General features: G+C 42.7%; 1 protein-coding gene across 2 annotated transcripts; it reads left to right on the top strand.

Moving 5' to 3' along the window:
• The first annotated feature begins 9,404 nt into the window (after positions 1-9,404).
• On the top strand, positions 9,405-25,783 carry LOC112264605 (ubiquitin-conjugating enzyme E2 E1). Of its 2 annotated transcripts, none has more exons than XM_024441326.2 (6): positions 9,405-9,549; positions 10,339-10,487; positions 11,057-11,107; positions 24,429-24,561; positions 24,934-25,081; positions 25,262-25,783. In XM_024441326.2, the coding sequence occupies exons 2-6, from the start codon at positions 10,345-10,347 to the stop codon at positions 25,357-25,359; spliced, it is 573 nt and encodes a 190-aa protein (XP_024297094.1). In that variant the 5' UTR covers positions 9,405-9,549; positions 10,339-10,344; the 3' UTR covers positions 25,360-25,783. The 2 variants fall into 2 exon arrangements, with proteins under 2 accessions (XP_024297094.1, XP_042151407.1); XM_042295473.1 differs by lacking the exon at positions 9,405-9,549 and adding an exon at positions 10,202-10,221.
• Positions 25,784-26,817: the final 1,034 nt, after the last annotated feature.

The raw sequence follows: 26,817 nt of genomic DNA, 5'->3' as shown, positions 1-26,817 counted from the left end.
TCCCTCCTTAATCCTCCCCCCCTCCCCCTCCCTTTCTGCGGATGACTTTGTCAATCACTTTGAAAAGAAGGTTGACGACATCCGCTCCTCATTCACTCAGCTTTTTGTGTCCTCTGTTCCCACTCACACAGAACTACCCTACGCCTTGACCTCTTTCTCCCCTCCAGATGAAATACTGCGACTAGTGAGGTCTGGCCACCCGACAACCTGCCCGCTTGACCCCTTCCCCTCCTCCAGACTCTGGAGACCTTCTCCCATTCCTCACTTCCCTCATCAATTCATCCCTGACCACTGGCTACGTCCCCTCCAAAATGGCTGAGTCGCTCCCCTCCTCAAGAAACCAACACTCGACTCATCTGACGTCAAAAACTATAGACCTGTATTCCTTCTTTCTTTTATTTACAAAACACTTGAGCTTGCTGTTTCTGATCAACTTTCTCGTTATCTCTCTCATAACAATCTTCTTGACTCTAATCAGTCAGGCTTCAAGACGGGTCAGTCAACTGAGACTGCTCTTCTCTGTGTCACGGAGGCTCTTCGCACTGCCAAAGCTGACTCTCTCTCCTCTGTTCTCATCCTCTTAGATCTATCCGCTGCCTTCAACACCGTAAACTATCCGATCCTCCTCTCCACCTTCTCAGGGCTGGGTGTCTCAGGCTCTATCAGATCCTCCTCTCCACCTTCTCAGTTCTGGGTGTCTCAGGCTTTGCATTCTCTTGGATTGCATCCTACCTGGCAGGTCACTCCTACCAGGTGACATGGAGAGGATCTGTATCGGCACCATGTACTTTCACTACTGGTGTCCCCCAGGGCTCGGTTCTTGGCCCTCTTCTCTCTATACACCAAGCCATTCGGCTCCGTCATATCCTCACATGGTTTCTCCTATCATTGCTATGCGGATGACACAAGTACATTTCTCCTTCCCCCCCTTCTGACACCCAGGTGGCGACACGCATCTCTGCCTGCCTGGCAGATATCTCAGCTTGGATGTCGGCCCACCACCTCAAGCTCAACCTCGACAAGACAGCTGCTCATCCTCCCAGGAAAGGCCTGCCCACTCAAAGACCTCCATCACGGTTGACAACTCCACAGTGTCGCCCTCCCAGAGTGCAAAGAACCTTGGTGTGACCCTGGACAACAGCCTGTCATTCTCTGCAAACATCAAAGGAGTGACTCGCTCCTGCAGGTTTATGCTCTACAACATGCATAGAGTACAAACCTACCTCACACAGGAAGAGATGCAGGTCCTAATCCAGGCACTTGTCATCTCTTGTCTGGACAACAACAATTCGCTGTTGGCTGGGCTCCCAGCTTGTGCCATCAAACCCTTGCAATTTATCCAGAACACTGCAGCAAGCCTGGTTTTCAACCTTGGTACCACAATGGTGGAACCAGCTCCCCTTGAAGCTAGGACAGCAGAGTCCCAGCCCATCTTCCGAAAGCACTTGAAATCCAATATCTCTCCAAAGAGTATCTTTAAATAAACCCCCTCAACAAACAAAAAAACCTGAACCAACACTTGACCCCCCCCGTCTCCCCCTGTCCCTTCTAGCTCTGACTCTGCTGATAGCTACTTTGAGGGAAAGTGTACTTATTATGCCTGTGATATGTTGTTGTCCCACCTAGCTATCTTAAGATGAACACTCTGGATAAGAGAATCTGCTAAATGACTAAAATATAAATGTATACCCAATGGGTCGGACAATACTTTTCTCGTCAATCATTTAGAAAAAATGTACGTGTAAAAACTGTAAATCAACCAATCCTCCATCGTTAACACAATGGAAATGGTCAATGCTTTATCTAAATGTTGAAAGTGCGTGGGGGATGGAGAGAACAAAAAGTGTGCAGTTTGAGGCCATGTGGTGGAGAGTGATGTGGGCGTTGGAGATAGGGGTGAGAGCAGGTGAGTCTGGGCAGGGGTGATGGTGTGAATGTTTGTATGTCTGTATGTTGTCGTTTTGTATGTGTATGTTTTTGTATTGTAAAACATTTCATAAAATATAATACACCCATTTTAGACGGTTTATTATTTTCTCATGTCACGTTTTAAAGCTCCATTTTCAAGAAGTTTTTTTTTATGATCAGTGATGAAAGTTAAAGCTACTTACTGTATGTTCACGGAAATAACTCTCATCTTGTCCCCTGTCTATTCACAGTGACAGTTCCAGAGATTCCATTCTGTAATTCTACAGTTCTGAGTTCCGGCCATTAGAACTACCACAGTTTAGTTCCTAATATTCCAGTATCAAAATGTAGGACACCCCCTGCAATGGAACAGAACATAGACAGTATGTTGAGCCTCAACATCTGGATGCATGCCTTCACTCCTAATGTGTGTCAGGCTGTCATGAAAGGAACATTCCAAATGAAATGTTTGGTTTTGAGCTTTGTGGAGTCTTGTTTTGTGAAAATGATTCATTAGTTAAGAGTTCATTATTAATTAGGCAGCAATGCTGCTTCTTATTGCAAATTACGTCAATGGCCTCAGTCATTGTAGACCTATTCCAACATAAACCAGCACCACATCTTCCCTCTGGCACATGGATTGCTCAGCCCTCTCTAGAGAGACTGTTTAGCATTAGTGGTGAGAAGAGAACTGATCCAGGATGAATTAGTAGAATCATTGCCTTTTCAAAGCCAGAGTTGAGGGGAGTGGAGTCAGGCCTTACAATTCTGTATTGTGCAGCCATAAATTATTTGGTGTAGGTTGGACCCTGATTCCTATCAGGCAAAGAGGAGAGACAACAGCGGAGGGATGGAATTGTTGTTGCCAGGCAGGGAATGGAAGGGGGGACTCCACCTCTCCATTTCTACTTCACAGTGAGAAGAAAAAAGATGGTTGTTTCTGGTGCATCAGAGCCTCACAACCTCCCTTGTTCTATTCCTCAACCTTCTCCACCCCCAGCTCGTCTTAAGAGACCAGGGCAGGGGGAAACTGTAGATAAAGACTTAACGAGTCTCTAGTCTACAAAATGACTAAACTATTGAAAATGGAGTGGTCAATTAAGCAATAAGGCCCGAGGAGGTGTGGTATATGGCCAATATACCACGGCTAAGGGCTATTCTTATGCACGACGCAACACGAGTATAGCCATGGTATATTGGCCATATATCACAAACCCCAGAGGTGCCTTATTGCTATTATAAACTGTTTTATTTTTCACCTTTATTTAACCAGGTAGGCTAGTTGAGAACAAGTTCGCATTTACAACTGCGACCTGACCAAGATGAAGCAAAGCAGTTCGACACAAACAATAACACAGAGTTACACATGGAATAAACAAACATACAGTCAATAATACAATAGAAACAAAGTCTATATACAGTGTGTTCAAATGAGGTAGGATAAGGGAGGTAAGGCAATAAATAGGCCATAGTGGAGAAATAATTACAATAAAGCAATTAAACACTGAAGTGATAGATGTGCAGAAGATGAGCGTGCAAGTAGAGATACTGGGGTGCAAAGGAGAAAAATAAATAAAATAACAGTATGAGGATGAGGTAGTTGGGTGGGCTATTTACAGATGGGCTATGTTCAGGCACAGTGATCTGTGAGCTGCTCTAACAGTTGATGCTTAAAGCTAGTGAGGGAGATATAAGTCTCCAGCTTCAGTGATTTTTGCAGTTCCTTCCAGTCATTGGTAGCAGAGAACTGGAAGGAAAGGCGGCTGAAGGAGGAATTGGCATTGGGGGTGACCAGTGAAATATACCTGCTGGAGCTCGTGCTACGGGTGGGTGCTGTTATGGTGACCAGTGAGCTGAGATAAGGCGGGGCTTTACCTAGCAAATACTTGTAGATGACCTGGAGCCAGTGGGTTTGGCGACGAATATGAAGCGAGGGCCAGCCAACGAGAGCATACAGGTCGCAGTGGTGGGTAGTATATGGAGCTTTGGTGACAAAACGGATGGCACTGTGATAGACTGCATCTAATTTGCTGAGTAGAGTGTTGGAGGCTATTTTGTAAATGACATCACCGAAGCCAAGGATCGGTAGGATGGTCAGTTTTACGAGGTATGTTTGGCAGCATGAGTGAAGGATGTTTTGTTGCGAAATAGGAAGCCGATTCTAGATTGAATTTTGGATTGGACAATGCTTAATGTGAGTCTGGAAGGAGAGTTTACAGTCTAACCAGACACCTAGGTATTTGTAGTTGTCCACATATTCTAAGTCCGTCCAGAGTAGTGATGCTGGATGGGTGGGCAGGTGTGGGCAACGATCGGTTGAAGAGCATGCATTTAGTTTTACTCGCATTTAAGAGCAGTTGGAGGCCACAGAAGGAGAGTTGTATGGCATTGAAGCTCGTCTGGAGGTTAGTTAACACAGTGTCCAAAGAAGGGCCAGAAGAATACAGAATGGTGTCGTCTGCGTAGAGGTGGATCAGAGAGTCACCAGCAGCAAGAGCGACATCATTGATATATACAGAGAAAAGAACTCTGTGGCACCCCCATAGAGACTGCCAGAGGTCCGGACAACAGGCCCTTTGATTTGACACACTGAACTCTGTCTGAGAAGTAGTTGGTGAGAAGTAGTTGGTGGATAATTTTAGAAAGAGAGGGTCCAGATTATCTAGCCCGGCTGATTTGATTTGCAGCTCTTTCAGAACATCAGTTATCTGGATTTGGGTGAAGGAGAAATGGCGGATGCTTGGGCAAGTTGCTGTTGGGGTTGCAGGGGCTGTGGACCGGGGTAGGGGTAGCCAGGTGGAAAGCATAGCCAGCCGTAGAAAAAGGCTTGCTCTTTTTCTCCATGGACTTTACAGTGTCCCAGAACTTTTTGGAGTTTGTGCTACAGGATGCAAATTTGTTTGAAAAAGCTAGCCTTTGCTTTCCTAGCTGCCTGTGTGTATTGGTTCCTAACTTCCTTGGAAATGTTGCATATTGCGGGGGCTAGTCGATGCTAATTCAGTACGCCACAGGATGTTTTTGTGCTGGTCAAAGGCAATCAGGTCTGGAGTGAAACACGGGCTATATCTGTTCCTGGTTCAAATTTTTTTCAATGGGGCATGCTTATTTAAGATGGTGAGGAAAGCACTTTTAAAGAATAACCAGGCATCCTCTACTGACGGAATGAGATTAATATCGTTCCAGGACACCCGGGCCAGGTCGATTATAAAGGCCTGCTCGCTAAAGTGTTTTAGGGAGCGTTTGACTATGATGAGGGGTGATCGCTGAGATCCTGGTTGAAGACAGCAGAGGTGTATTTAGAGGGCAGGTTGGTTAGGATGATATCTATGAGGGTACCCGTGTTTACAGATTTGGGGTTATAACTGGTAGGTTCATTGATAATTTGTGTGAGATTGAGGGCATCAAACTTAGATTGTAGGAAGGCCGGGGTGTTAAGCATTAGGTCACCTAACAGCACGATCTCTGAAGATAAATGGGGGGCAATCAATTCACAAATGATGCCCAGGGCACAGCTGGGGGCAGAAGGTGGTTTATAGCAAGCGGCAACAGTGAGAGACTTGTTTCTGGAAAGATTTTTAAAAGTAGAAGCTCAAATTGTTTGGGCACAGACCTGGATAGTAAGACAGAACTCTGCAGGCTATCTCTGCAATAGATTGAAACTCCGCCCCCTTTGGCAGTTCTATCTTGTCGGAAAATGTTATAGTTAGGGATGGACATTTCATGGTTTTTGGATTCAGACATGGCTAGGACATCCGGGTTGGCAGAGTGTGCTAAGGCAGTGAATAAAACAAACTTAGGGAGGAGGCTTCTAATGTTAACATGCATGAAACCAAGGCTTTTACGGTTACAGAAGTCAATAAATGAAAGTGCCTGGTTACCAATGTAATTAGAGCCCATGATATATGGTCTGATATACCATGGCTGTCAGCCAATCAGCATTCAGGTCTCGAACCACCCAATTTATAATATAATCCATATCTAATATCTCAACCTTTTCTGAGGGACTAGCTGCCGGTATGGTGTGTTATTCCTAATTTGAGGACAGTAAATCCCACAGGTTGGTGGTGCTGGTCAATGGTTTAAGGGTAGGCTCAATCAGACCATCTGACTGGAGAGGTTGACTGTTTGCCCTGTAGCCTACTGCACTCAAATGAACCCTTTAAGACCAATATTGGTCATGTGTATACATTCAAAATGTAGTTAAGTGGACTTTGTATGGACCATCAATAAATCAAATGTATTTATAAAGCCCTTCTTACATCAGCTGATGTCACAAAGTGCTATACAGAAACCCAGCCTAAAACCCCAAACAGCAAGCAATGCAGGTGTCGAACCACGGGGGCTAGGAAAAACTCCCTAGAAAGGACAATCTCCTGTGGTCTGCCATCATCACATTGAAGAAGCCATCCCATGTGGTGAAGCCACTCCACCAGGTGAGTTCTGACAGTCCAAAACAGTAGCCTACATGTACCTGTAAGTTAGCGTCTTCGCTCAGTTATCCATTAGCCTACATGGCCCATTGCTACCTGCAATAAGAGGATGGGAGACAATTTGGAAGGAATGCTTTGGCATGCAGGAAACTTAATGTAACCTAATATGACCATCATAAAGAAGAGATAAGAACATATCATCTCTCTCTGTCACCCTCTGCTGATTATTGGGAGTGTCTGGTAACTTAACTTTTTAATTATGTATTGATGAGCACATTACATTATATCAGAGGAGGCTGGTCGGAGGAGCTATAGGGTGACAGGCTCATTGTAATGGCTGGAACGGAATTAATGGAACGGTATCAATAGCATCAAAGATATGGAAATCACGTCTGACTCTGTTCCATTCCAGCCATTACAATGAGCCTGTCCTATAGCTCCTCCCACTAGCCTCCACTGCATTTTATATATATATATATATCACACACACACAGTGGGGCAAATAAGGATTTAGTCAGCCACCAATTGTGCAAGTTCTCCAACTTAAAAAGATGAGAGAGGCCTCTAATTTTCATCATAGGTACACTTCAACTATGACAGCCAAAATGAGAAAATCACATTTTAGGATTTATAATGAATTTATTTGCAAATTAACGGTGGAAAATAAGTATTTGGTCACCAACAAACAAGCATGATTTCTGGCTCTCACAGACCTGTAACATCTTCTTTAAGAGGCTCCTCTGTCCTCCACTCGTTACCTGTATTAATGGCACCTGTTTGAACTTGTTATCAGTATAAAAGATACCTGTCCACAACCTCAAACAGTCACACTCCAAACTTCACTATGGCCAAGACCAAAGAGCTGTCAAAGGACACCAGAAACAAAATTGTAGGAAGTCTGAATCTGCAATAGGTAAGCAGCTTGGTTTGAAGAAACTGTGGGAGCAATTATTAGGAAATGGAAGACGTACAAGACCACTGATAATCTCCCTCGATCTGGGGCTCCACGCAAGATCTCACCCCGTGGGGTCAAAATGATCACAAGAACGGTGAGCAAAAATCCCAGAACCAGGCGGGGGAACCTAGTGAATGACCTGCAGAGAGCTGGGACCAAAGTAACAAAGCCTACCATCAGTAACACACTACGCCGCCAGGGACTCAAATCCTGCAGTGCCAGACGTGTCCCCCTGCTTAAGCCAGTACATGTCCAGGCCCGTCTGAAGTTTGCTAGAGAGCATTTGGATGATCCAGAAGAAGATTGGGAGAATGTCATATGGTCAGATGAAACCAAAATATAACTTTTTGGTAAAACTAAACTCGTTGTGTTTGGAGGACAAAGAATGCTGAGTTGCATCCAAAGAACACCATACCTACTGTGAAGAATGGGGGTGGAAACATCATGATTTGGGGCTTTTTTTCTGCAAAGGGACCAGGACGACTGATCCGTGTAAAGGAAAGAAAGAATGGGGCCATGTATCGTGAGATTTTGAGTGAAAACCTCCTTCCATCAGCAAGGGTATTGAAGATGAAACGTGGCTGGGTCTTTCAGCATGACAATGATCCCAAACACACCGCCCGGGCAGCGAAGGAGTGGCTTCGTAAGAAGCATTTCAAGGTCCTGGAGTGGCCTAGCCAGTCTCCAGATCTCAACCCCATAGAAAGTCTTTGGAGGGAGTTGAAAGTCCGTGTTGCCCAGCAACAGCTCCAAAACATCACTGCTCTAGAGGTGATCTGCATGGAGGAATGGGCCAAAATACCAGCAACAGTGTGTGAAAACCTTGTGAAGACTTACAGAAAACGATTGACCTCTGTCATTGCCAACAAAGGGTATATAACAAAGTATTGAGATAAACTTTTGTTATTGACCAAATACTTAACATCCCTGTTAGTGAGCATTTCTCCTTTGCAAAGATAATCCATCCTCCTGATGGGTGTGGCAAATCAAGAATCTGATTAAAGAGCATGATCATTACACAGGTCACCTTGTGCTGGGGACAATAAAAGGCCACTCTAAAACATGCAGATTTGTCTCAACACAATGCCACAATGGTTGCGTGTCTTAAGTTTTGAGGGTGTGTGCAACTGGCATGCTGACTGCAGGAATGTCCACCAGGGCTGTTGCAAGATAATTTAATGTTCTTTTCTCTACCATAAGCTGTCATTTTAGAGAAATTGGCAGTACATCCAACCGGCCTCTCACCCGCAGACAGCCCAGGACCTCCACATCCGGCTTCTTCACCTGCGGGATCGTCTGAGACCAGCCACCCAGGCAGCTGATGAAACTATTGGTTTGCACAACCGAAGAATTTCTTTACAAACTGTCAATGTTGTGAACAGAGTGCCTCATGGTTGCGGTGGGGTTATGGTATGGACAAAAACACAATTGCATTTTATCGATGACAATGTGACTGCACAGAGATTCCGTGACGAGATTCTGAGGCCCATTGTCGTGCCCTTCATCCGCCGCCATCACCTCATGTTTCAGCATGATAATGCACGGCCCCATGTCGCAAGGATCTGTACACAATTCCTGGATGCTGAAAATGTCCCAGTTCTTCCATAGCCTGCATACTCACCAGACATGTCACCCATTGAGCATGTTTGAGATGCTCTGGATCTACGTGTATGACAGACGGTGTGTTCCAGTTCCCGCCAACATCCAGCAACTTTGCACAGGCATTGAAGAGGAGTGGGACAACATTCCACAGACTACAATTAACAGCCTGATCAACTCTACGTGAAGGAGATGTCGTGCTGCATGAGGCAAATGGTTGTCACACCAGATAATGACTGCTTTTCTGATCCATGCCCCTACCTTTTTTTAAGGTATCTGTGACCAACAGATTCATATCTGTATTCTCAGTCATGTGAAATCAATAGATTAGAGACTAATATATTTATTTCAATTGACTATTTTCCTTATATGAACTGTAACTCAATATTTTAAATTGTTGCGTTTATATTTTTGTTCAGTGTATATAGGCTTATGTCCACAATAGTCTGTTAGAATCAGCGCACACCTGTCTGTTGACTTTCTCTTTTCCGAATTTTAGAGCAGTGCTCAGCTAGCTCTCAATTTGACGTTGTCATCGGGTGTACTCAACCGAGAGGGAATCCATTGCCCTGGATAACTGTAGTTACGTCTGCTGCTGTACCCACACTTCCGCTCTGCAAGAGGCACGCGTCCAGGCATTCACCGACACAAAGAAAGGTGGGCATATCTAACAATGAATGCTTTTAAAATATCGTGAAATTATGTATCTATATTGTATTGTTTGGCGCGTCTGGGGGTCGACATTTGGATCTCGTCGGTGGATAGGATCTATCCGTCGGGGGAAATTGAAGAAAATGGTCTGTCCTAAAGACTGGACTGAGATCAGCTTTTGCTGCCTGTCGAGGAATAAAGATGCCAATATTCGGTCGAATTGTAAAACACATTGGCTTCCGTCTACAGATTCAACTAGTTTAGCATAAATATTCGGCAAATTCTCTTATGGGCATCTGATTTCAAAGTGAAAGTTTCAAGTCAATGAGTACTCACTCAGTGGGAATGAGAAAAGTTCCCCAAACGAATGCTACATTGTCCAATCCATTTTAGGTTACATTGGGCTATTTAATCAATTGAGGGAATAAGGCAATAGGCAACCCTCCTCATCGTTCTTATTTGGCTGTAATGAATAAGAGCTGTGTGCTCCTTTGTTGTAGCACAACCCAGCTAAAATAACGCTTCAGTGCAAACATTAGCATAAGGTCACTAGGTTAATCTCTTAGAGCCTTATGAAAGACTGGGGATAATTATTTTACAATAAGCAGGATAAATTCACATTGAATTGAGTATGTAAACCTCTGAACCCATCGTTGCTTGGAGCCAGTTACGCTAAAGGTCGCATTGTTGCCGCTGGTTATTGATAGCATACATCGAATATTGGCAGTGCTAGATAGATCTTAGGTGTTTGTTTTTCTGTAGCCTGAATGTTGCTTTTTATTTTTGTCTGTACAGGTCGTTATGTCGGATGAGGATTCGCGTGCCAGCGTTAGTTCTTCTTCCTCAATTTATCAGCAGTTAAAAATAAACGCGCCTAAGAAACGAGCAGAAAGCAAAGCCATCATGAGCAAGACCTCCAAACTCCTCTCCACCAGCGCCAAAAGGTAAGGACTAGGCTGATTGTTGCTGTCAAATACATACAATGTTTCATTGAGTTGATATTTTGTAATATAGTAGCTCACGCGCAGCCACTCTTGATATAATGTATCGTCTTATAATTTCCTGGCGCGTGTCACTGTGTTTGATTTGTAGTGGACAACTTTCTGAATTGGTTGCGTATATAAATATTTTTCGACCGTTTTAAAATGTTCTCAACCATCTTTAGTTCACGGTTGTCAAACTTTTTAAAATTGTCATCCGTTGAATCATAGGCTAACTAATTTGCATATGAACTTGAAGTGTGTTATTAAATTGTGGTAAGAGGAATGCTTTAAAAAAAATGCACAATGGAGTTTGTATATGTTTGTCCTCAACCTGTTTTACGATCTGTCTCAATCCTTTGGTAAAATTAGCCTTCTGGGCATTTTGGTTGTCTGTCATGACAATGTATCTTGTTCTCATAGCCCCCACCCAAAATACTTCATGTGGCTATGCTTGTTCCATATTAGTTATCTGCTGTAAGAATCAAGACCATGTGAGTAATGATATCATTTTAATTTGTGCTTTATTTCAGAATTCAGAAGGAGTTGGCTGACATTACTTTGGATCCACCACCGAACTGCAGGTAGGCTTGTGTGTGTGTGTGTGTGTGTGTGTGTGTGCAACATGATACACACACTTCTGACATGTGTCCTGGAAGGCCAGTTAAGTGGTAAAGAAGAGATGTGCTTAATTGGGCCTGTAGCAATACAACACACACACACACTCAATCTAAGGAGACATTAAAGCAGCTCCTTGTCATGTGTTAATGAACCTTGAAGGCCACAGAGGGAGTTAATATCTGTATGTACAGTACCTTAAAGTATTCATACCCCTTGACTTATTCCACATTTTGTTGTTACAGCGTGAATTCAAAATGGATTAAATTAACTTTTTCACCCATCTACACACAATACCCCTTAATGACAGTGAAAACATGTTTTTAGAATGTTTTGCAAATGTATTGAAAATATCTAATTTACGTACAGCACCAGTCAAAAGTTGCTACACCTACTCATTCAAGGGTCTTTCTTTGTTTTGACTATTTTCTACATTGTAGAATAATAGTGAAGACATCACAACTATGAAATAACACAAATGGAATCATGTAGTAATCAAAAAAGTGTTAAAATCAAAATAGATTTGAGGTTCTTCAAAGTACCCACCCTTTGCCTTGATAGCTTTGCACACTCTTGGCATTCTCTTAACTAGTTTCATGAGGAATGGTTTTCCAACAGTCTTGAAGGAGTTCCCACAGGCTGAGCACTTGTTGACTGCTCTTCCTTCACTCTGCGGCCCAACTCAGTCCAACTCATCCCAAACTATCTCAACTGGGTTGATGTCGGGTGACTCCATCATTCTCCTTCTTGGTCAAATAGCCCTTACACAGCCTGGAGGTGTGGTTTGGGTCATTGTCCTGTTGAAAAACAAATGATAGTCACACTAAGCGCAAACCAGATGGGATGCCGTATAACTGCAGAATGTTGTGGTAACCATGCTGGTTAAGTGTGTGTTAAATTCTAAATACATCACTGGCAGTGTCACCAGCAAAGTACCATCACACCTCCTCCATGCTTCACGGTGGGAATCACACATGTGCAGATCGTCCGTTCACCTACTCTGTGTCTCACAAAGACCGGGTGGTTGGAACCAAAAATCTCAAATTATGACTTATTACGCCAAAGGACAGATTTCCACCGGTCTAATGTCCATTGCTTGTGTTTCTTGGCCCAAGCAAGTATCTTGTTATTATTGGTGTCCTTTAGTAGTGGTTTCTTTGCAGCAATTAAACCACGAAGGCCTGATTCTCCTCTGAACAGTTGATGTTGAGATGTGTCTGATACTTGAACTCTTTGAAGTATTGATTTGGGCTGCAATCTGAGGTGCAGTTAACTCTAATTAACTTATCATCTACAGCAAAGGTAACTCTAGGTCTTCCTTACCTGTGGCGGTCATCATGAGAGCCTGTTTCATCATAGTGCTTGATGGTTTTTGCAACTGCATTTGAAGAAATGTTCAAAGTTCTTGACATTTCCTGGATTGACTGACCTTCATGTTCTTAAAGTAATGATTGCCTGCTGTTTCTCTGCTTATTTGAGCTGCTCTTGCCATAATATGGACTTGGTCTTTTACCAAATAGGGCTATCTTCTGTATACTAACTTGTCACAACACAACTGATTGGCTCAAACACATTAAGAAGGAAAGAAATTCCACAAATGAACTTTTAACAAGGCACACCTGTTAATTGAAATGCATTCTAGGTGACTACCTCATGAAGCTGGTTGAGAGAATGCCAGGAGTGTGCAAAGCTGTCATCAAGACAAAGGATGGCTTCTTTGAAGAATCTCAAAAATATAATATATTTTCGATTTGTTTAACACTTTTTTTTGTTGTTGGTTACTAAATGATTCCATATGTGTTATTTCGTAGTTTTGATGGCTTCACTATTCTACAATTTAGAAAATAGTAAAAATAAAGAACCCCTGGAATGAGTTAGTGTGTCAACTTTTGACTGGTACTGAAAGTATTTATACCCCTGAGTCAATACCTTTGGCTGCGATTACAGCTGTGTCTTTTTGGCTAAGTCTCTAAGAGCTTTGCATACCTGGATTGTACAATATTGCATGTTATTCTTCAAGCTCAGTCAAATTGGTTGTTGATCAAGTCTTCGCTTAGATTTTCAAGACAATTTTAAGTCAAAACTGTAACTAGGCCATTCGGGAACATTCAATGCTGTCTTGGTAAGCAATTCCAGTGCATATTTGGCCTTGTGTTTTAGGTTATTGTCCTGCTGAAAGGTGAATTTGTCTCCCAGTGTCTGTTGGAAAGCAGACTGAACCAGGTTTTCCTCTAGGATGTTGCCTGTGCTTATAGCTATATTCCAAAAATATTTATAAAAAAAAAACTAGTCCTTTCCAATGACAAGCATACCCATAACATAATGTAGCCACCACCATGCTTGACAAGTGGTACTTTGTGATGGGTTGGATTTGCCTCAAACATAATGCTTTGTATTCAGGACAGAAAGTGTGTTTTCCACACTTTTTGCAGTATTACTTTGGTGCCTTAATGCACACAGGATGCATGTTTTAGAGTACTTTTACTCTATACAGGCTTCCTCCTTTTCACCTCTGTCATTTAGGCTAGTATTGTGGAGTAAGTTCAAAGTTTTTGATCCATTCAGTTTTCTCATCACAGCCATTAAACTCTTTAACCATTTTAAAATCACCATTGGCCTCATGGTGAAATCCCTGACCAGTTTCCTTCCTCCTCAGCAACTGAGGTAAGGACACCTGTATATTAGTGGTGACTGGGTGCATTGATACACCATCCAAAGTGTAATTTAATAACTTCACCATGCTCAAAGAGATATTCAATGTCTGCTTTTTAACATTTTCACACCTACCAATAGCTGCCCTTTGCGAGGCATTTAAAAACCTCCCTGGTCTTTGTGGTTAAATCTGTGCTTGAAATTCATTACTCAATTGAGGGACCCTACAGATTTACATTTTTTATTAATAAAAAAAACATTCTATAAACACTTCCGTTTTTGTGTTATGTGTAGATTAGTTACAATCTCAATTGAATACATTTAAAATTCCGGCAGTAAAAACAAAGTGGAAAAAGTCAAGGGGTGTGAGTACTTTCTGAAGGTAGTGTATATCTTGTTCAATGAGGTCAGAATTTACTCTCTGCTGCTGACAACAAGCTGTTGTGATGCAGTCTACACTCACTTTATGGAATTGTGGCTCATGACGATCCTGTCTAGACCTTGAGAAGTGACCTGATTGCATGTTGGAGCAGCTCTCCAGACCACAACTGACAGACACACACCAGTTCCAAAACAGACCATTAGCTAGCCGATGACCCTGGCATATGACTGCTATGGATTTGGCAGAGGCTGGCTTAATCGACGTAATTTATTTTAGCTTTACACTCTGCAGCTGTAGAGGACCATGAACAAAGGAATCCTATTTAGTCATTCAATCCATAGGTGTTTTTTTTGTGGCCTGCTATGGTGCTGCTGTGGTATTGGGGAAGAGGAAGGAGTCCTGGTTAATCCAGAGGGATTATGGGGGTTTAGAACCCCTGGGGGCTGACTCTATGCGCTATGTTCCAACCAGAGACAGTCTGCTGTGACCAGACTGGTGGACTGACCAGACCTGGTGGTTGTGTCAAAGAACGGAAGTAATTCAGTGAACCAAGCTTGTGTGACAAATCCTCTTGCCTGAGACCTGAAGACTTGCATTAGCTCCCCGAACTAATGCCTAGGCTTTAGCTCAGCAGACTAGCACAGTCTTATGGCTCGGTGTAGGAGACCTGGGTTCAAACCCAGTTGTCAGATCTGTTAATGATGAGTCTTTGTCCCCTGCCACTGAGGAAGCCTGCAGTGTTGCACTTCTATATAATCCTCTCACTGTGTATGTAAACACACACTAGTTGTGTTCTCCATGCTCCCTTTGCTAAGTAGCTGAAAAGGGGAATTCATTTTCGTACATCTCTATTTAGTATGCTTCATTGAACAGTCTGTTCATTTGGGTATGAATAATTAGGAGGCTAGGCCGATGCCTTGCAGATGTGTGCTGGATTACTCATTGAATCTGTCTGTGGGGTGTTTCTGATGGATGGACGCTTCCCTTTTTCGCACAATTGAGACTGGCCAAGCCGTACTGCACTGGCCTGGTTATGTATCACCATAGTTGCTGGAGCCATGAAGCAAATGATAATGTAAAAAGATCAGTCGACCCAGTAAACCTACAATGCAGATGGGTCCAAGGCCACAAATGCCCTTTTCACACTATCTTTAAATGCAATGTACGCTCTTTGCATGAGGTAATTAGGGGTTTTAATGAACCTGTCAGTAAGTCCATTTCCCCGAACTGGATGTTTTCTGCCATAGCAAGCATGTCATGTTTTCTTATGGACACTACGTTCCTCAGATGCCATTCATCAAAATCTAATTATATGGCATGCCACACACACCCCAGCCTCGTTTTATTTTTAAATGGTCTTGTCATAGTGCAAACATCACACACTCTCTCTCACTTCCCCATCTCTCTCGCTCACTTCCATTCGTTTTCCTTAGATTGCTCTTTGGCTATTGCTCCCTTGCACTTTTTTTTCTAGCACTCATTTTCCTTACTTTGACAAACACTCATACTCCCTCACTTCAGGATGTAGCCCCTGGGTGTCTGGCCTTGCGGTAGCGTCTCGCTGGATTCCTGACATTCTCAGCGTTAAGGTTCATGACAGTAATTGAATGTTGAAGGCTTGTAGTGTGTGTGTGTGTGTGTACAGTGCATTCAAAGTATTCAGACCCCTTCTATTTTTCCACATTTATTTACGTCACAGCAATCTACACACAATACCACATAATGACAAAGCGAAAAGTTTTTTAGAAATGTATAAAAAATAATAAAAGGATTTACATGAGTATTCAGATCCTGTTTGTGCCTCTAAAGATATTTTCACTTCAGGAAGTGTGCCAGTAGTTATTGTAATCCATCTGAGGTGCAGGTGATTCTTTGTTTACTCCCTCTAGTCTACTCTGAGCTTATTTTTTAGATTGAGAGCCAAGGATTTTTTTCTCCTTCTCTTAACCCATAACATTCTAAGTCGGCGGGGGGGAAGAACTCTACTAAGCTTTATGGAATTGTTTTAAGAAGGTCATATCAAGGGCCATTTTAACTATTTGATTTAGAATGTTAAGACCTCTTACTGCTATTAACCTATACAAATGCTTTGGATAACATATTGACTGTGGATAGTGCCAGAACAAAATTGAAATGAAGTTTGTTCTGAAGTGTCTGTTTTATATCTGAGAGACATGGGACATTTTTTAAATATTTAACTAGACAAGTCAATTCTTATTTACAATGACGGCCGACCTCGACCAAACCCAGACGACGCTGTGCACATCAAAACAATACACATCAAAATACAATATACACATAAACTGCACTACCATATACACGTTATCATACAAAACCAATACATGAAAAGCAAAACACAATCATAAACAGAGACATGATAGAGTAAAAAGGTCCCCTAATAGCAGTCTGAAATGCCATAGAACAGGGGTCTTCAACGTTTTCTTTCACAGGGACCCGCTCCCAGGCAAACGGCTACCCAGGAACCCCCGGCCAAGCAAACCGGCTACCCAGGAACCCCGGCCAAGCAAACCGGCTACCCAGGAACCCCCGGCCAAGCAAACCGGCTACCCAGGAACCCCCGGCCAAGCAAACCGGCTACCCAGGAACCCCCGGCCAAGCAAACCGGCTACCCAGGAACCCCGGCCAAGCAAACCGGCTACCTAGGAACCCCGGCCAAGCAAACCGGCTACCCAGGAACCCCCGGCCAAGCAAACCGGCTACCCAGGAACCCCGGCCAAGCAAACCGGCTACCCAGGAACCCCGGCCAAGCAAACCGCTACCCAGGAACCCCGGCCAAGGAAGGAACCCCCGGCCAAGCAAACCGGCTACCCAGGGACCCCGGCCAAGCAAACCGGCTACCCAGGAACCCCCGGCCAAGCAAACCGGCTACCCAGGAACCCCCATAATGTTAGCAAAGAAATGTGTGTGTAAATATATTTATAATGTCTTATCAGCTGAATGGCAAGGAGGAAGTATCAACATTCTAAAATGAATATATTTGGTAGATTGTTATTTTTGTTGAGGAAGTGTAAACTCCTCCTATTAGGTAAAGATAGCTGCTATTAACAAAAATGTGTTTGGAGTTGTTTAAACCAAGGTTAGCTATGTGTTGGCAAAAAGTAAGGGCTCTATTCAGGCTATATTGCTGAAGCGTTATAGATTGCACAATAGAAATGTGAAGGTCATTTTCCGATTGAGCCGACATAGGCATGAATGCAGTCTCCATTGACGCCTGAACATTGCCCCCACAGTAATGCTGAACTTCCACAATACGGATTAAATAGAGCCAAGAAAGAAAGATTACCAGCCGACTGGTAAGCGGATGCTTTTTCAAAGCATATGTCAGACAATATTAGGAGTTGAGAAATAAAGTTGACATAATTAAAAATAACACTCCTCTTTTCCACTGTAGGTATGTCATTCAAAATGTGTTTATTCTGTTGCTAGCTATATTTATAAGAACGTTGAAATAAAGAATATGATTTTTTTTTTATAGTTGAAGTTGGAAGTTTACGTACACTTAGGTTTGAGTCATTAACTTGTTTTTTTCAACCACTCCACAAATTTCTTATTAACTATGGTTTTGGCAAGTCGGTTAGGACATCTACTTTGTGCATGACACAAGTCATTTTTCCAACAATTGTTTACAGACAGATTATTTCACTTATAATTCACTGTATCACAATTCCAGTGGGTCAGAAGTTTACATACACTATATTGACTGTGACTTTAAACAGCTTGGAAAATTCCAGAAAATGATGTCATGGCTTTAGAAGCTTCTGATAGGCTAATTTGACATTTGAGTCAATTGGCGGTGTACCTGTGGATGTATTTCAAGGCATACCTTCAAACCCAGTGCCTCTTTGCTTGACATCATGGGAAAATCAAAACAAATTAGCCAAGACCTCAGGAAAAAAATTGCATACCTCCACAAGTCTGGTTCATCCTTGGGAGCAATTTCCAAACACCTGAAGGTACCAGGTTCATCTATACAAACAATAGTACGCAAGTATAAACACCATGCGACCACGCAGCTGTCATACCGCTCAGGAAGGAGACGTGTTCTGTTTCCTAGAGATGAATGTACTTTTGTGTGAAAAGTTCAAATCAAACCCAGAACAACAGCAAAGGACCTTTTGAAGATGCTGGAGGAAATGGGTACAAAAATATCTATATCCACACTAAAACGAATCCAATATCAGCAAGGAAGAAGCCACTGCTCCAAAACCACCATAAAAAAGCCAGACTACGGTTTGCAACTGCAAATGGGGACAGAGATCGTACTTTTTGGAGAAATGTCCTCTGGTCTGATGAAACAAAAATAGAACTGTTTGGCCACAATGACCATCGTTATGTTTGGAGGAAAAATGGGAACACTTGCAAGCCGAAGAACACCATCCCAACCTTGAAGCACGGGGGCGGCAGCATCATGTTGTGGGGGTGCTTTGCTGCAGGAGGGACTGGTGCACTTCACAAAATAGATGGCATCATGAGGGAGGAAAATTATGTGGATATATTGAAGCAGCATCTCAAGACATCAGTCATGAAGTTTATACTTGGTCTCAAATCAAATTTTATTTGTCACATACACATGGTTAGCAGATGTTAATGCGAGTGTAGCGAAATGCTTGTGCTTCTAGTTCCGACAATGCAGTAATAACCAACAAGTAATCTAGCTAACAATTCCAAAACTACTACCTTATAGACACAAGTGTAAGGGGATAAAGAATATGTACATAAAGATATATGAATGAGTGATGTTACAGAGCGGCATAGGCAAGATACAGTAGATGGTATTGAGTGCAGTACATACATATGAGATGAGTATGTAAACAAAGTTATAGTTAAAGGCATAGTTAAAGTGGCTAGTGATACATGTATTCCATAAGGATGCAGTAGATGATATAGAGTACAGTATATACGTATACATATGAGATGAATAATGTAGAGTATGTAAACATTATATTAGGTAGCATTGTTTAAAGTGGCTAGTGATATTTGACATCATTTCCCATCAATTCCCATTATTAAAGTGGCTGGAGTTGAGTCAGTGTCAGTGTGTTGGCAGCAGCCACTCAATGTTAGTGGTGGCTGTTTAACAGTCTGATGGCCTTGAGATAGAAGCTGTTTTTCAGTCTCTCGGTCCCAGCTTTGATGCACCTGTACTGACCTCGCCTTCTGGATGATAGCGGGGTGAACAGGCAGTGGCTCGGTGGTTGTTGTCCTTGATGATCTTTTTGGCCTTCCTGTGACATCGGGTGGTGTAGGTGTCCTGGAGGCCTTCTTCACGATGCTGTCTGTGTGGGTGGACCAATTCAGTTTGTCTGTGATGTGTACGCCGAGGAACTTAAAACTTACTACCCTCTCCACTACTGTTCCATCGATGTGGATAGGGGGGTGTTCCCTCTGCTGTTTCCTGAAGTCCACAATCATCTCCTTAGTTTTGTTGACGTTGAGTGTGAGGTTATTTTCCTGACACCACACTCCGAGGGCCCTCACCTCCTCCCTGTAGGCCGTCTCGTCGTTGTTGGCAATCAAGCCTACCACTGTTGTGTCGTCCGCAAACTTGATGATTGAGTTGGAGGCGTGCGTGGCCACAAAGTCGTGGGTGAACAGGGAGTACAGGAGAGGGCTCAGAACGCACCCTTGTGGGGCCCCAGTGTTGAGGATCAGCGGGGTGGAGATGTTGTTGCCTACCCTCACCACCTGGGGGCGGCCCGTCAGGAAGTCCAGTACCCAGTTGCACAGGGCGGGGTCGAGACCCAGGGTCTCAAGCTTGATGACGAGCTTGGAGGGCACTATGGTGTTAAATGCCGAGCTGTAGTCGATGAACAGCATTCTCACATGGGTATTCCTCTTGTCCAGATGGGTTAGGGCAGTGTGGTTGAGATTGCATCATCTGTGGACCTATTTGGGCGGTAAGCAAATTGGAGTGGGTCTAGGGTGTCAGGTAGGGTGGAGGTGATATGGTCCTTGACTAGTCTCTCAAAGCACTTCATGATGACGGAAGTGAGTGCTACGGGGCGGTAGTCGTTTAGCTCAGTTACCTTAGCTTTCTTGGGAACAGGAACAATGGTGGCCCTCTTGAAGCATGTGGGAACAACAGACTGGGATAGGGATTGATTGAATATGTCCGTAAACACACCAGCCAGCTGGTCTGCGCATGCTCTGAGGGCGCCGCTGGGGATGCCGTCTGGGCCTGCAGCCTTGCGAGGGTTAACACTTTTAAATGTTTTCCTCACGTCGGCTGCAGTGAAGGAGAGTCCGCATGTTTTAGTTGCTGGCCGTGTCAGTGGCACTGTATTGTCCTCAAAGCGGGCAAAAAAGTTATTTAGTCTGCCTGGGAGCAAGACATCCTGGTCCGTGATGCGTTTTCAAAATGGACAATGACCCCAAGCATACTTCCAAAGTTGTGGCAAAATGGCTTAAGGACAACAAGGTCAAGGTATTGGAGTGGCCATCACAAAGCCCTGACCTCAATCCTATAGAAAATGTGTAGGCAGATCTGAAAAAGAGAGTGCGAGCAAGGAGGCCTACAGACCTGACTCAGTTACACCAGCTCTGTCAGGAGGAATGGGACAAAATTCACCCAACTTATTGTGGGAAACTTGTTGAAGGCTACCCAAAACGTTTGACCCAAGTTAAACAATTTAAAGGCAATGCTACCAAATACTAATTGAGTTTATGTAAACTTCTGACCCACTGGGAATGTGATGAAAGAAATAAAAGCTGAAATAAATCATTCTCTCTACTATTATTTGGACATTTCACATTCTTAAATTCCTATATACTAGGTGTGTCAGAGGAAGGCCCCAAAAATTGTCAGACTCCAGCCTTTGCTACCGCACATCAAGCGGTACCGGAGTCTAGGTCTAAAAGGCTCCTTAACAGCTTCTATCGCCAAGCCATAACACTGCTGAACAACACCCAGACTATTTACATTGACACCCCCCCCCCTCTCTTGTTTTTACTCGTGATTTATCTATGCATAGTCACTTTGCCCCTCCCTACATGTACAAATGACCTGGACTAACCTGTACTTTGGCACATTGACTCAGTACTGGTACCCCCTGTATATAGCCTCGTTATTTTGTAACCGTTTATTTTGTAAATATGTTCTTAACCAACAATGCAGTTAAATAAATATTTAAGGGCTTTTAAGTAAGTAAGCATTTCACGGTAAGGTTGTATTCGGCGCATGTGACATAACATTTGATTTGACTCCCTGCAGAACCTCCGCGGACCCCCGGTTGAATACTCCTGCCCTAAAGGCACCAATTCCTCCAAGTGCATTGGAGATCTTTCCGCACAAGGTGCAAAAAAACTAAAAGTATATGTGCCCAACTCCGTTGAGATTGAAGGGATCCACAGAGATGGCCATCCCTGAGACCGGGTCTGGGAAGTCATACTATAAGTTAATAATGAAGTAAGGTACGGCAGAAGTTTATGCAGGAGGGCTTTATAAACAAAGAGTCTAACTCATCTACAACACTTAAAGGACCAGCCTTTCTGATACAGTGCAGTGATGTGTACTGAACCTATCGCCCGTAGTAAAGTGGAATGTGCTATGCATCCAATGGCTTCAAAACAGTGGCAGCTGCATTCATAGTCATATAGACAATATCCCCATAGTCTATAACCAGAATGAATGTCAACTGAATTATTAGTTTTCTCCTATTTAATTAAAGGCATGACCTATTTTTATAAAATCCCATTTTCATCCGTCATTTCTTAACTCATCAACATGCTTTTTGAAAGAGAGCTTTTTCGTCAATCCGGGATGCCCAGATATTTATAAGCGTGGACACGATCAATGAAGGCACCATCCATGCATAAATCATCAGATATATTTGTACGGGATTTGGAGAATAACATTTTACTTGGTTTAAACTGCATTAAGTACCAATTTCATTTCAACAAAGGGAGGGACACACTGTAGAAAAACTTTTCTGAAAGTGAAATGTGTTTCTTATATCCAGGTAATAAATACCTTCCTGTTTCATTCAGTTTCCAAACAGTTTCTGGCAGATGGGTTCCCCCTCTTTAACACCTCTTCAGTTTATGATTCATTCTGATTCATATCCCCGGGTGATTTTGCTCTATACGTCTCCTGAAGGCTTTGTGGGAACAGAACAGACATTCAAGATGTGGTTTATATCCAGCCAGGGAGGGAACACCTCTGGGAAACGAGCAAAGGGAGGAAGTAACCCACTGTAAACGATCAAATGAATGCCATGTTGTCTTCCCTACATTAAACATACCATCCATAGTGTTTCATGAATGAAGAAAACCTTGATGCGTTCCCATTACTCCTGGGATGCTAGGTACTTGAAATGGAAAGACCACCTCGGATAGATCACTCCTAATATTCATTCTATATTCATGCAATATTCCCTTCACATTACTGAAAGGAATGTTCACTCACGGGCTGATTGCCCACATAAATAGAATAGATAGTATTATACGTAATGTACTGTATCTCTGTGCGATTGCCATTATCAGGAATGGGTAGTGTTTCTTCAGTCTTTCAGCCGCTCTGTTGAAGTGGTGTCATTATGCTATCTTTTCTGTAATAACAGCCTAGTGTGCATTACACTGTGTTTAGCAGCTGCTAATGGGTTAGAGATGTGATGACAGTCAGTACACATAAAGAAGACAGCTGAGGAGAACCATCCTCAGTGAATTGTAATAAAAATAATCGTGTTAAAACGTTAAGTTATCCTTTTTAGATAAACCTGTACTAAATATAATCACGACACCAAATAATTGATTAAAACACTATTATGCAATGAAGGTCTACAGTAGCCTCAACAACACTCTGTAGGGTAGCACCATGGTGTTGCTGGAAGACAGCTGGCTTCCGTCCTCCTCTGGGTACATTGACTTCAATACAAAACCTAGGAAGCTCGTTGTTCTCACCCCCTTCCATAGACTTAAACAGTAATTATGACAACTTCCGTAGGATGTCCTCCAACCTATCAGAGCTCTTGCCTTGCAGCATGAGCTGATATGTTGTCCACCCAATCAAAGGATCAGAGTGAAATGTAGTACTAAAAGCATAAGCTACAGCTAGATAGCACTGCAGTGCATAAAATGTGGTGAGTAGTTGACTCAAGGGGAGAGACAATAGTTGAGCAGATTTGAACAAATGTTATTTTCTTCCAAAATGAAGGAGAAGCAAGTGGGAGAGAGATTTTGTCTTTTAGTTTCACTTAGCAAGTGCAGCCAGCTAGTTTGTCTTACTCGAACACCTTGCTCAAACAGAGGTTATCTAGCTGGCTATGATTATCCGACACAACACTGGAAATCTTCCAAGTCAAGGTAAGCTTTTGGTTTTACACATTTTCTTTGCTACCAGGGCCCGCTGGTGTAAGTGCTAAACTGCTTACTGACTGTACACTGTAACATTACAGCATGATTGTAGTGGGTTTACTAATGCGTTAGTTAGCTATGTTGACTATGACGTTACTTTAACTAATTCAGGCTGCATCACACCCGGCCGTGATTGTGCGCCGCCCTATGGGACTCCCAAATGGCCCAGCATTGTCTGGGTTTGGCCGATGTAGGCGTCATAGTAAATAAGAATTTGTTCTTAACTGACTTTCCTAGTTAAATAAATAAACAAAATATGGTGACAATGATGTAGGCTGTGTGTAGCGGTTATGATATAGTTTGGCTTGGAAAGGTTTTTTCTCCTCGTCACACACAGCTGCTGTTGTGCATTGAAGTCCACAAGCGAAGGTGAGAGGAGAGCACACAATTCGAGAAGGAATACATTGTGGCTGCTATGAAAGTGAACTGTGTTTTAAGGGTGATAAGGGGTCTATATTCATTCCGCTGATTCTGTTAATGTTTCTTAAACGGAACAAAACGGGGATAAACATACCTGAATTTGTCCAATAGAAACTATTGTTTGCAACTGTTGGACTAATGATTACACCCTATATCAGCTAGATGCAAGCAAGAGTGTGCAAGGCAGTATTGAATGTGTCACCGTCTGTCACCTCAAATCTTTCTCTCGACCTGTGTGCACCTACGTTATAAACGTTCATTCATAAGCTAGGTTGAAGCAACCTCATGATGGGTAGAGGGAAAATTAGTGTCATGTAGTAGCCTAAATCTATCACTGTTACATTGAACTGGGTGAATGGAATATGAATGACAGTCATCAATATGCTGTAATAAGGCCATACTCATGAAAAAAGACACCGACCACCACTGCATGAAACAGTGTAATGTACCTCTGTTTGCAGTGCGGGTCCAAAAGGGGACAACATCTATGAGTGGAGATCCACCATCCTGGGGCCACCAGGCTCTGTGTACGAGGGAGGGGTCTTCTTCCTAGATATCGCCTTTACACCAGACTACCCCTTCAAACCACCCAAGGTAAACACTCTAGTCAAAACAAGCGGACTCAAACAATTATTAGAACATTCCTCAATATTACACAGCTATGTAGGATAACACTTTCTCACTAGAGACGGGAACTTGTTATTGCCATATTGACCACCGGAGGGAGCTATGGCACTTTGATTTTATTGAAATTCAGGGTCTCTAGTTCTCTGCAAATTTCAAACAGTTAATGGTCAATTTAACCAAGCCAGACTCAAAAAGGCTTAAATGGAAATGTGGCTTCCATGATTAGACTGAACATCGGTTTGCATTGTTGAGTAGATTCTTTCTGTGTTGCTTTCAGGATCTACCACTGGAACATAAACAAGTCTGGGTGTATTGATATAGATCTACTTTGTTTCCCAGGTGACGTTCCGTACCAGGATCTACCACTGTAACATCAACAGTCAGGGTGTGATCTGTCTGGACATCCTGAAGGACAACTGGAGCCCCGCCCTCACCATCTCCAAGGTGCTGCTGTCCATCTGCTCCCTGCTCACTGACTGCAACCCTGGTAAGACCTAAGACACCATATACTACTATAATGTGGGTTCCATTGAAATTCATTGATTAGTGGCTGCTTTGAAGTGCAAACATTGTCATATGTGGAATTCCATGTGTGTATAAGTACTGGCAGATCAAAGCTATCGTTGAAGCCCTATCTATAACTCTGCGTGTTCTCCACCCCTTACAGCTGACCCTCTGGTAGGAAGCATCGCCACCCAGTACACAACCAACAGACCAGAGCACGACAGGATAGCCAAACAGTGGACCAAGAGATACGCCACATAGATACACAGGACTGGGTCGTATTCATTAGGCACTACATGGACTTGTCCAATAACAAAAGTTAATTTGTTTCCCATAGCAAAACGTTTTCTGTTGCATGCCCTAACAACTACGACCCTGGGCAACATGAGAGGGGGAGGTTAGGGGGTGTCAGAGCTCCTTCTGGGATGGAGTTGGGGGGGGAACAGGAAGGGTAGAGAATAGGGGAGGATATTTATCTTGGAATTTAAGTCTTCATCTCCTGATATTTTGTTTATGGTATTTAAGTTCTCCGACCCGTATATTAGCATCTATTTTGGCAATAATGCTTTTCAATCTGTTTCCTTGAAGTTCTTTAAAATGATTTAATTTTTAGCTAATTGTGCTTCGAAAGGAAATTAATTCTACATGTTTGGTCTGTTTATATAAACAAACCTGTCACACACAGCATGGTTTCCTGGTAGAATTCCAAATCTCATTTCAGTGTGAATTTTTCAAATATTAGTTACCATTGGTGTAAGCCCTCTTGCATGTCTATCTGAATCTATAACATATTGCTGAAACATTCATATTGTAGCCTATACAGCACAATGTCTAGGTGGGAAAGTTGTGCTTCATGTCTTGCTGATTTCTTTAAATAACAGTCCCTCCATTTTTTATTGTTAAATTGAAATACATGCATATGTCAAAACAATGGACAACAATAAAAAAATAAGTAGCAGCACAAAAATGTTATTTGGCTAGGTCTCATACACAAGACATGTACACTTTGGGAGGAAAGAGAATTGGAACATAGGTTCACTTCAATTCCTTGAATTGAAAGGAAATTACTGGTATAAGAAACATAGTGGAAACTCCTGCCCCATGCCTCCAATCCAATGCTTTTAGATTTGTAGTAATGAACGAGTGTACACTTCAGGAGAAAGGATATATTTGGATGCACTACAGAAGCCACATTCTCTTCACAACAATTCAGACATTTCATACAATTGTGTCCTACATTTTATCCCATTCCTACCCACTAGGAATTTAAGTTTAGTAAAGTGACAAATAAATTAAGTTAATAAAAATATTCTCAAACATGTACAAAGAATAAAGTATTTAACAAATACACAACCAACCATTTAGGGTGCAACTGATTAAACAGACATTTGATCATCAGACCTGATCAAGGTAGTACCTTTGGTTTTTTTTTGCCACTGGGCCATACACTAGGTAGTAAACTGGTGGGCCATACACTAGGTAGTAAACTGGTGGGCCATACACTAGGTAGTAAGCTGGTGGGCCATACACTAGGTAGTAAGCTGGTGGGCCATACACTAGGTAGTAAACTGGTGGGCCATACACTAGGTAGTAAACTTGTGGGCCATACACACTAGGTAGTAAACTTGTAGTAAACTGGCCATACACACTAGGTAGTAAACTGGTAGGCCATACACACTAGGTAGTAAACTGGTAGGCCATACACACTAGGTAGTAAAC

The sequence above is a fragment of the Oncorhynchus tshawytscha genome, linkage group LG13 (genome assembly GCF_018296145.1).
Source record: "Oncorhynchus tshawytscha isolate Ot180627B linkage group LG13, Otsh_v2.0, whole genome shotgun sequence".
Classification (NCBI taxonomy): Eukaryota; Metazoa; Chordata; class Actinopteri; order Salmoniformes; family Salmonidae; genus Oncorhynchus; species Oncorhynchus tshawytscha.
The sequence above is the reverse complement of the archived record's forward strand: the minus strand, read 5'-3'. Positions and strand labels throughout refer to the sequence as shown.